Source organism: Vipera ursinii (genome assembly GCF_947247035.1).
Source record: "Vipera ursinii genome assembly, chromosome: 15".
Classification (NCBI taxonomy): domain Eukaryota; kingdom Metazoa; phylum Chordata; class Lepidosauria; order Squamata; family Viperidae; genus Vipera; species Vipera ursinii.
This window is the reverse complement of record NC_139528.1, coordinates 8,042,215-8,053,074: the sequence shown is the minus strand read 5'-3', so window position 1 is coordinate 8,053,074 and position 10,860 is coordinate 8,042,215. Positions and strand designations below refer to the sequence as shown.

Genomic DNA, 10,860 nt, shown 5'->3' with positions numbered 1-10,860 from the left:
GAGAAGGAGTAGGAGAAGGCAAAGAGGAGGAGGAGGAAGGTAAGAGGAGGAGGGGAAGAGGAGGAGGGAGGAAGAGGAGAAGGGGAGGAGAGGAGGAGGAGGAAGAGGAGGAGGAGAATGGGAGGAGAGAAGGAGCAGGAGAAGACAAATGGGAGGAGGAAGGTAAGAGGAGGAAGAGGAGAAGGGAGGAGGAGAAGAGGAAGGGGAGAGGAGGGTAAGAGGAGGAGGAAGAGGAGGGGGGAAGAGTAAGGGAGGGGGAGGAGGAGGTTAAGAGTAGGAGGAAGAAGAGGAGGAGGAGGAGAAGGAGAGGAGGAGGAGTGCAAGAGGAGGAGGAAGAGGAGGAGGAGGAGGAGGGGAGGAGAGGAGGAGGGTAAGAGGAGGAGGAAGAGGAGGGGGGAAGAGTAAGGGAGGGGGAGGAGGAGGTTAAGAGTAGGAGGAAGAAGAGGAGGAGGAGGAGAAGGAGAGGAGGAGGAGTGCAAGAGGAGGAGGAAGAGGAGGAGGAGGAGGAGGGGAGGAGAGGAGGAGGGTAAGAGGAGGAGGAAGAGGAGGGGGGAAGAGTAAGGGAGGAGGAGAAGAGGAAGGGGAGAGGAGGGTAAGAGGAGGAGGAGGGGGGAAGAGTAAGGGAGGGGGAGAAGGAGGAGGTTAAGAGGAGGAGGAAGAGGAGGAGGAGGAGGAGGGGAGGAGAGGAGGAGGGAAGGGGGACCTGGAGGAGGGGAGGGGGAGGAGGAGAAAGAGAAATAGGTCCTGTAATTTTAAGAAACTAACAGAAAGATACTTTTCTCTCTGAAAGAAAGTGAGTCTAAATGACAATTCAAGACACGAGGAGCAGCTGATCCTCCTGTCGCCTCCTTTTATTTCCTCTCCTCTCTCCTTCTCTGCTCCCCAACCCAATCTGCTGCCAGAACCCTTGAATTCCTGATGAAGCACCTCGTTCGCATGGCGTCTTTCAGTTCCCAGACCAACATGCACGTGCGGAACCTGGCTATAGTCTGGGCCCCCAACCTGCTCAGGTGAGAGAGTGCGCCATGGGGCGGGGGGCTTCCAAGCCAGACCCAAGTAAGGCCCTTTGGGTGGGGGGGGGAAGAGCCAGAGGCAAAACACCGCAAGGGGGGAAGCAGCCGCGTTCTCAAGAGCGAGGCGCATCCCCAGGTGAAGAGGGTGGGATCCAAACAGGGTGGGAGCCAGTAGAGTGATGGTGGTTTTCCAAGTCAAAACTGCTGCTTAGGATAGGAAGGAGAACCAGCACGTGGAGGCCCACCCTGGTTCTGGAGGTCCTGGAGCCAGTAGCTGTGGTGGAATGTAGTCTGGAGTCCCAGCAGGGAGGGGCTGCTTCACGCAGGCCAAAGAGGGGCCAGAGCCGGGAGGGTCTGTAGGCAGGAAGGAAGCAAAAGCCGACCCTCCCTAGCAATCAGAATCTTAATCGGGACCAGAATTAAAAATATTAGAGTTAGAATTATTTGAATTAGAATTATTAGAAGTAGAATGGTTAGAAGTAGAAGTAGAATTAGAATACTTTATTTGGCCATGTGTGATTAGACACGCAAGAAATTGGTCTCTAGGGTGGAAACCCTCAGTTCACAGAGCTTATCTATATAGGTAGCTCTCAACTTACGGCAGTTCATTTAGGGACTGTTCAAAGTTACAACAGCACTGAAAAAAGAGAGTTATGACTATTTTCCACACTTAAAAACCTTTGCAGCATCCCAAGGGTCACCTGATCAAAATTTGGAGGCATGAAAACTGGCATGTACTTACGACGGTTGCCGTGCCCCCAGAGGTCCTGTGATCCCCTTTTGCGACCTGACAAGCAAAGTCAATGGGGAAGCCAGATTCACTTCACAACCGGGTTACTAACTTCGCTTAACAACTGTGGCAAGAACAGCCATAAAACGAGGCAAAATTGACTTAGCCACTGTCTCACTTAGCAACAGAAATTTGGGGTTCAGTTGTGGCTGTAAGTTGAGGACTCCCTGTAAAATGTAAGGACCCGCTTCAAAGCCTCTTCCCTAGAAAGCAGGACTCTTGGAACGGCTCCATCCCAAAAGGATCTTTTATTAGGAGAAGTTGACAGCAGGCATAGAAGGCAGGATCTGAGGGGTTCCCGCATGAATCAATAGGTTAAAAGAGCAAGAAGCAAACACCCCACCCCAACAGTTCATCCGGTCAATTCAAACGGGCCAATCCCCAGGTGTTGAATCCGCTGTGGGAACGGGGGTGTATAAGACGGCATTCCCAAGGCTGTGAAAATGTTGTTGGGTCTTCGCACATTCCCTTCCACAGCGAGAGATAAGCCAGATGGCTGGAGGCACATTCCTTTCTCACCCCAGGCTGGCATCAAGGGGAAACAGTTCAAAAAGCAAGCAGATAGAGGAAGCGGAGAGGATACGTTGTAGTGGCTAAATGAAAGGAAGAGAATACATTGCAATTCCCCAACAGGTTCCCCCCTTCCCTCCCTCCCCAGGAGAATGACAGAACCCGCAGGAAAGAAGAAGAAAGGATTTAACAGTAGAGAAAGCCCTCCTTCCAATATGTGGGTTCTGACATGCCGCCCCCCCTTAAAAGAAAGAGAGATCCGCTGTAGAGGAAACAAAAGGGGAAATAGATATATGGGTTAGTCTGGTTTGTCAAGATAATTGGCATGGAATTTACTAAGACGTTTTGGAGCTCTAACATGACGTTTATGGACCCATCTTTCTTTTCACGAAATAGCACGGGGGCTGCAGTTTTTGGTTTCGCTGGTTGGATAAACCCTCTCGACAAATTCTTTTCTATGAATTTTTGTCATTCCTCCAACTCCCGAGGGGTCATGGAATACAGTTTTGGTTTGCATAGTTTCACCACCGGCAAGATTTCAATAGCATGGTCTGTGAGCCAGTGGGGAGGTAATTCGTCAGATCTCTCTTCGCTGAAAAGTTCAGCTAGATCCCGATATTTTTCTGGTGTGCCTTCCAATTCCCCATCGCTGACCGCTGCTGCGTTTTCCGGGCATTTGCCCTCCCACCCCTCTAATCTGAGCTGCTTTCTTTGCGTCGATGTTCCCTTTCGGGAACCTTAGTTCTCCAGTCCTCCAGTTCACTCTCGGGTTCCATTTCATTAGCCACGCCATGCCTAGTATAAGTGGCACTCCATTCCAGGGGTCACCACAAACGTTAGAGTCTCTACGTGGTTCCCTATGGTAAGCAGGATGGGCCGCGTGGTGAGGGTGGCTGGGATTTCCTCTGCAATGGACCCATCTAACTGACTGAACGAAATCGGCTTCTTCTGCCTCCTCACCGGGAATCCTAAGTCCCCCATCAGGGTTGGGCCTAGGAGACAGCGAGTGCAGCCATAGTCTATCCGGGCTTTGGATGTGACCTTTTCCGGCATCCCTGGGCTAAACGGTTCTACGGTTCTGGTGAGGGGCGCGATGGGTCCACTTACCAGGGGTTCGAGATGTCTTCTAAGGATTCTGGGGGCTCTCCGGTCCGGGTTGGAGTTCCTCCTGCATACTTCGATGGGGTTAGGACCTCGACAACCTCCACACTTTTCATGGCCGTTTCTCTCGGCTTCGGGGGGGGGGTGTTCCCGGGCTTCCTTCAGCACTGGGGTCTTTGAGCAACACTCAGCTATGCAATGTCCCTCCTTCCCGCATTTGAAGCAGCCTGATGGTCTCAGGGTGGTGGGGCTTTGCTTTGGTGGCTCCCAGGCTCCCTCCGCCGTAGATCATCCCCAGGACCTTCCCAGGCGTCATTGTCTCCGGGCCAGATCGATCTCAGCTTCTTCGGCTAAGATGTACCAGTCCTGGAGCCGATCAGGATCCCCGCCCCCCGGGTTAATGCCTCCTTAAGTAACACCAGCTGCCTGCAATTAGTGCAGGTTCGCATCCCACCAGGCTCAAGGTTGACTCAGCCTTCCATCCTTCCGAGGTAGGTAAAATGAGGACCCAGATTGTTGGGGGCAATTAAGCTGACTTTGTAATAATGCCGCTTGGGGTGTGTGTGTGAAAGCCCTAATAAGCAGGCATATACATAGAATGAAGGCTACTGCTAAGCTTGTAAGCCGCCCTGAGTCTTCGGAGAAGGGCGGGATATAAATGGAATTAAAATAAAATAAAATAAAAATAAATAATACAAGTCATCATTCAGTCTGTCTTTAAAGTGACCCACAAGGACTTCTTCTGGTCAGCTGAGCTGGCTGGCTAGAGCTTGGAATTCCTCCATGTATTCTGCTATGGGGCGACAGCCGTGCCTCACAGTTTTTATGCGTCCTCTGGCCTTCCGATCAGCCAAGGGGGTCTTCGAATCTCCTCCTCAGGGCTGCCATGAAGTGGTTGAAATGCCACAGTTCCGGAGCATCTGCATCATGCAGGGTCACCATCCACTCGGCCGCCGCCCCCTCTAGTGCCACGGTCACGATCCTCGCCCGCCCGTGGTGGCTGGGGATGTCTCAGCCCTACTCTTCCATATAGCTCAAGAGGTGAGCTAGGGAGAATGCACAATTTTTGCGGTTCCCCACTGTACCTGGGTTCGCCGTCTCGGTTTCCGCATTGCCTTCTCCTTCAGCCGGGCCTGGATTTGCAGCCCCAACACGGGACAGCCTTCTCTTCTCTGAGGGAGTCAAAGGCAACTCTCAGCATGTCAGTTGCTTGCTCCAGGAACCGGCTGGAATGGGCCGGTCTCTCGTCCTCGTCCTCGCTGAGGTGAAGCAACCTCTCAATTTCTTGTTTCCAGCCTGGTGGGTTCTGACAGTAGTTATGCAGAGACAGATGGTCCTCAACTTACAACCATTTGTTTAGCAACCATTCTGTCAGAATCCATTTATATTTCATTTCTAACTATCTCCTCTGAGCTAAACCCAAATCTCATCTTCCCCTGGATTCTGCCATATTCCCAAGGGGGAGAAGAAACAGGCATGGGGCTTTATGGCTTTCACTTCCTCCACTAAATGTAACCTTTTGTTTATTCCGCCTGCCTGCTCTCCATCACAATATAACCAATTGCTTTCTTACTAGGCATTCCCTCTTATCTTATGGGCAGCTAGGAAAGGGGTGGGGAGGGGAGAAATACAAACCTCCGGGATCTGGTTTATTTCTCCAAATGAAGTGTGAGGAGTGGTGGAAATGATTGTGCTGCAAACGGACTTTTATCTCTCCTCTCCCATGATGGGCTTACCACCTGGAGACTGGCTGCTCTGGAACTGACCGAATGAACTGTGGGGTGGGGTTTGCTTGGGGACGCTTTAAAAATACCAATCTGTGAGGGAATTCCTCAGATCCTGTCTATTATGCCTGCTATCTCCTATTTCTTAGTAAAAGTTCCTGCTTGGAAAAATGTGTCTCCAAGAGTTCTACTTTCTTAAGCTGTAGGCTGAGGTGGGTTCTTACACATTCAAAATGGCAACATCACCAAAAAAGCAACTAACAACCCGGTCCTCGTATTTACAACCACCACAGCAACCCAACAGCCACGTGATCAAAATGTTGAGCACTTGGTAACCAGCGCGTGTTTATGAGGGTTGCAGCATTCTGGGTTCAAGTGATCTCACAACCTTCCCAGCCAGCAAAGGCAATGGGGGTGGGGGAGCCAGATTCGCTTAACGACTGTGTGATTCACATAACAACTGCAGGGATTCATTTAAGAGCTGTGGCAGAAACGGTCATGAAATCAGAGGAGTCACTTAGCCAACCCCTTTGCTTAGCAATGGATATTCTGGTCTGAATTGTGGTGGTACTTACCTGTCGTTTGTTTACTATGGCAAGATTCTGTCTGTAGGCGAACAACAATGAAGAAGCAACTCGGAAAGAACTACACCTTTTGGTTCTTGGGTGTGACCTAGCACTGCAGTCACACATGTTTTCCTGCTCTGCTTATTTATTTGAGTCCAATATTTCATTGGCGACCATCCCAGTTGGAACCAAAATTCTTGATTTTGGTGGGTTTGAAGCAGATTTAAAAAATCTTTTCCAATTTATCACTGAATAAGAGAAGCGGAAATCTGTCTCTCCTCCTTCCCCGATAATCTGATTTTACCAGAAAATGTGATCTTCAGGTAGTCCTTGGCTTAGGACTCACAATTGGGACTGGAATAGCCGTTGCTAAGTGATAGGGTCATTGAGTGAATATTGTCCAATTTTATGACCGTTGGACTTTATGCAGCAGTCATAACTGCAGGAAGCAGTTGTAAGTCGCTTTTTCAGCACCGTTGTAACTTTGGAGGTCATAAAACTCATGGCCATAAGTCAAGGGACTCCCTGTAGCTAAACCTTGGTGAAGGTGAAGTTAATCGGAACAAAAGAAGAGTTTGCTTTGTTCCTATGAGTAGATCTACCTCTCCTGAGGCCTCCAGTTCCTCTCTCATCCTCCGCAGGTCCAAGGACATTGAAGTCTGTGGTTTCAACGGCACCGCAGCCTTCATGGAGGTCCGTATCCAGTCCATTGTGGTGGAGTTCATCTTGACCCACGTGGAACAGATATTTGGAGGTGCTCCTCTATGTGGTAAGTCCTTCAACTCGTTTCTTTGGTTTTTTGCAATATCAGGAAAAAGTTTTTTTTAAAAAAAGTTGATTGCAGCAACCAGAAAAGCCCAAACAATCCTAAGCTGCATCAACAGAAGGATAGTATTAAGATCAGCGAAGCGTTACTACCACTTTATAAGGCCTTGGTAAGGCCACACTCGGAATATTGATGGCATCCAGTTTTGGCCACCCCAATCCCCACCCCGCCACAATAATGTTGAGACTCTAGAAAGTGTGCAGAGAAGAGCAACAAAAAGATCTGGAGGCTAAATCGTACGATGAACAGTTGAGGGAGCTAGGTGTGTCTGGATTGGGGGGAACATGATAGGGGTCTTCCCATATTTGAGGGGCTGCCAAAGAGAAGAGGAGGTCAAGCTATTCCCCAAAGCACCCGAAGGCAGGACAAGAAGCAACGGATGGAAACTAATCAAGGAGAGAAGCAACCTAGAACTAAGGAGAAATTTCATGACTTTTGGAGCAATTAATCAGTAGAACGGCTTCCCTCCAGAAGTCATGGGTGCTCCATCGCTGGAGGTTTTCAAGAAGAGATTGGATAACCATTGGGGCAGAATGATACGGGGTCTCCAGCTTAAACAGGGTTTGGGGTAGAAGACTTCCAAGGTCATTTCCAACTGCGTTGTTCTGTTGTTCTGTATAAATGTATCATGGTTCCTAGGTGGCACCCGTGAATCCATCAGGAGGTCCTTGCTTGGTATGTCCCCGGTGGTCCTTCCTGAGTACTGTACTCCCTACAATGTGCCCACCATGCTGAATCAAGGGGATGGACCCCCCCAGATGAGACCTTATCACACCATCATTGAACTCAGTGAAAGCAAGTAAGTGGATGTCAGGACCCACCCCAATCCACATTTTAGGAAAATAAAGAACTCTTGGAGCCAGGTCTTGTCCAAGAGGAGGTTTTACTAGGACATGATCGGTTGTGGAAATACAAGACAGGATCTGGCATTGTGTTACACTTTGATACTTTATAAAGAGTTCCCGGTTCAACCCCCTCCCCTCAAACCCATTTGGTCAGACCCACATCAATTAAACTTAGGTGTCAAACCCTTTGGTGGAAAAGAGGGATCTTCCCGTGCCTTTATGACTATTGCCTCCTTCCTTCAAATGGAGATACAAACCAGATCTCCTTCTCCCTTCCCTCCCTTTGTTGTCCTCAGTTCAAAAGGTTTTCCCTGGTCTTTGAAGACAGCCTACAGGCAGGCTGAATAAACATCTTCTCTTCTCCCCTCGGGAAAATGGCAGAATCCAGGGAGGGGTATAATATTTTAGACATACTTTTATTTATTTATTTTATTTATTTTTTATTTTTATTACATTTATATCCCGCCCTTCTCCGAAGACTCAGGGCGGCTTACAAGCTTAGCAGTAGCCTTCATTCTATGTATTGCCTGCTTATTAGGGCTTTCACACACACCCCCAAGTGGCATTATTACAAAGTCAGCTTAATTGTCCCCAACAATCTGGGTCCTCATTTTACCTACCTCGGAAGGATGGAAGGCTGAGTCAACCTTGAGCCTGGTGGGATGCGAACCTGCACTAATTGCAGGCAGCTGGTGTTACTTAAGGAGGCATTAGCCCTCTGCTCCACCAAGGCTCATACGTTTATGAATGGGATATAAATGGATTCTGACAGTGGACATCTCTTCTCCTATTCCCTCCAAGAGGAGAACAGCTTCTCCAGACCATGGGCTCTTCTGAATGATGGTCCTGAACATCAAGAGGAGACTTGGAAGACCGGTCTGGTCTTGCTCACAAGGGATGGATCCCACAGGTTGATCCATTTCCTCTCCTAGGAGGAGCAGCCTTCACCACCTTCACCCACCATATTTAGGATGAGGTTCTCCCTCTTGTACTGGCATGTGACTGACCATCAGCCCATCAGCCAATTCCATTGTCCATTTAACTGTTAACTGCTCCAGCCTTGATCAGCACCAGGCTCCTGGCTCATTTCTAGCAAAAGGCCACCCAGTCGACTCCAGTATGGTGGGATCTTTTGGTGTTTCTCTGCCAGAGCTTCTGCTGTGGCTGCACCCAACAGCTCTTCGTTTCACCACTTCCTTCCTTGCCCTCAGCCAGCTAACAGTTGACACCACACCCCCTGATTTCCTGCTGCCCACTAAGGCATCTAATCTTCCCCGGCAGATTCTTAAGTGATTTCATTTCCAATCTTAGCAGTTTCTAATCCACTATTTCTCAAAGCTTGTTTTGCATCGGAGGCAAATAGCCAGAGAGCAGTTTGTTTATTTTAATTTTTGTTAAATTTATTTGCCGCCTATGTACAATCTCGACATTCTGCTTTCCCAATTTTGATCTGGCATGTAATCTGTCGTCCGTGTTTTTAAGGGCTGTCAAAATCTGTTGGGTGGCCCAAGCATTCATAGCATAACCAGGAATGGAAAGGTGTACTAGCTAAGTTGTAAATCTCCAAATACTTAAACCCTTCTTCAGGAATTATCTTACTCAGCAGAAGACTCTCAGAGTCAACTCAGCCACATCTGCCTCTTTATTGTATACAAAAATGACATTTGTGCACAGAGATAATTTTTTCCTACTGTAGGATGCAGAAATCAAGTCCCTTCATCTTGATCTAATCACATCTGGCCAATAAAGCTATTCCATTCCATTCCGAACTGAAGCTCCAAGACTTAAAGTCTAAGTTCTTCTCTCCAATCCAAGAGATACTTCAGCATTCTTTGAGGGCCTTGGGGGACACCACCTCGTTGTCGATGTGGTCTCCTGCTTGGATGAGGTGTGTGTGTGTTGGACTGGAGGACCTTCTGTGTTCCTTCCAACTCTATTATTCCGTTCAGTTATTGCTATTGAACTTTATGATTGTCTGTATTCATTCCATTAAGCCCAAAGAAAGTCTGGAATGGTATAGGGCAGTGATGGTGAACTTTTGAGAGACCGAGTGCCCAGACTGCAACCCAAAACCCACTTATGTATCATCGGGTGCCGGATGGGCGTAGCCCACTGGGTGGGCGTGGCTGCGGTGGTAATGGCGGACTGGGTGGGACTAAAAAGTTCAATCAATCAGTTCCAACTTTGCAAGAACTTTTTTTCCCCGCAAGAATTTGAAATTGATTGATTGATTGAACCTTTTTTTTTGCATATGGCGGCAGAAGCCTAAAGCGGAAAGATTTTATAAAACCCAGCTGAAGGCCTAGGACTGGGGTGACGGCGTGCGTATCCACAGAGAGGGCTCTGCGTGCCACCTGTGGCACCTGTGCCATAGGTTCGCCACCACGGATATAGGATCTCCTGCCATGGGCAGGAGTTTGGACTAGAAGAATCCCAATGACCCTTCCAGCTCTATGATTCTATGTTCTATGTTGACATGGGACTCTTTGGTTCTAGCCTCACCAGCTTCATTGTCATGGTTCTGATGAATGAGACAAATCAAACAAATTGCAGGCATATTGTTTGCAGCATTGACATTCATCTCTTGGGGAGAGGGGGTCCCCTAAATGCACAGCTTCCCCCCAGAATACTTTGTAACCTGAATCCCTCCTCTTTGCAGAAGAAAAGGGTCCCTCAAGGCCAAAAAATGGAAGTCTATCTTCAACCTGGGACGATCCAGCCACGACTCCAAACGCAAGTTGAATAAGCTAGAAGACAAAGGTAAGAGACATCTGGTCCACACCAACACGAAACCCACGCGTGGAGCATAGCAATCTGTGCCAAGCACACGTGCAGAGAGTTCGCCCTTCCCCAATGTGTCTTTGCCCCCACCTTTCCTTGGTGGAGCAGTGGGCTAATGCCTCCTTAAGTAACCCCAGCTGCCTGCAATTAGTGCAGGTTCGAGTCCCACCAGGCTCAAGGTTGACTCAGCCTCCCATCCTTCCCAGGTAGGTAAAATGAGGACCCAGATTGTTGGGGGCAATTAAGCTGACTTTGTAATAATGCCGCTTGGGTGTGTGTGAAAGTCCTAATAAGCAGGCATATACATAGAATGAAGGCTACTGCTAAGCACATTGCTTTGTGCTTAAATTGTAAGCCGCCCTGAGTCTTCGGAGAAGGGCGGGATATAAATGGGATTAAAAAAAAACCTTTCCAAGGATGGGGCTTGAGAAAGGCCACTCTCATGGAAACTGGGGCTCAGAATTGAGTTTGCCCTTGTGACATAAGCACATTTCCCCCTCCTGCTACTGCTCCAGGGTGAGGGTCAAAATATGGCTTCTAGGTGGTTACGCCGCGCCGAATGGCGGCTATCTCCTGGCCGCCCGCCCTGAGGCTTCGTTGGAGCCGCGGAGACAGTGACAATCAGCTGTTCCGCGGCTCGTAAACTTCCCCTTTGGGAGAAGAGGGGGAGGTGAGCTTTCTCGGATAGTGGTAGAGCTCCCCAA

The 10,860-nt window shown here is 48.9% G+C and overlaps 1 protein-coding gene across 1 annotated transcript in view; it reads left to right on the top strand.

The window, feature by feature from the left end:
* Window positions 1-10,860, top strand: part of ARHGAP30 (Rho GTPase activating protein 30) — a 44,652-nt gene that overhangs the window by 22,024 nt on the left and 11,768 nt on the right. Inside the window, exons 5-8 of the mRNA XM_083374377.1 lie at window positions 903-1,010; window positions 6,346-6,473; window positions 7,170-7,329; window positions 10,035-10,135. Coding sequence (XP_083230503.1) covers window positions 903-1,010; window positions 6,346-6,473; window positions 7,170-7,329; window positions 10,035-10,135 — 497 coding nt within the window. The remainder of the gene's footprint in view (window positions 1-902; window positions 1,011-6,345; window positions 6,474-7,169; window positions 7,330-10,034; window positions 10,136-10,860) is intronic.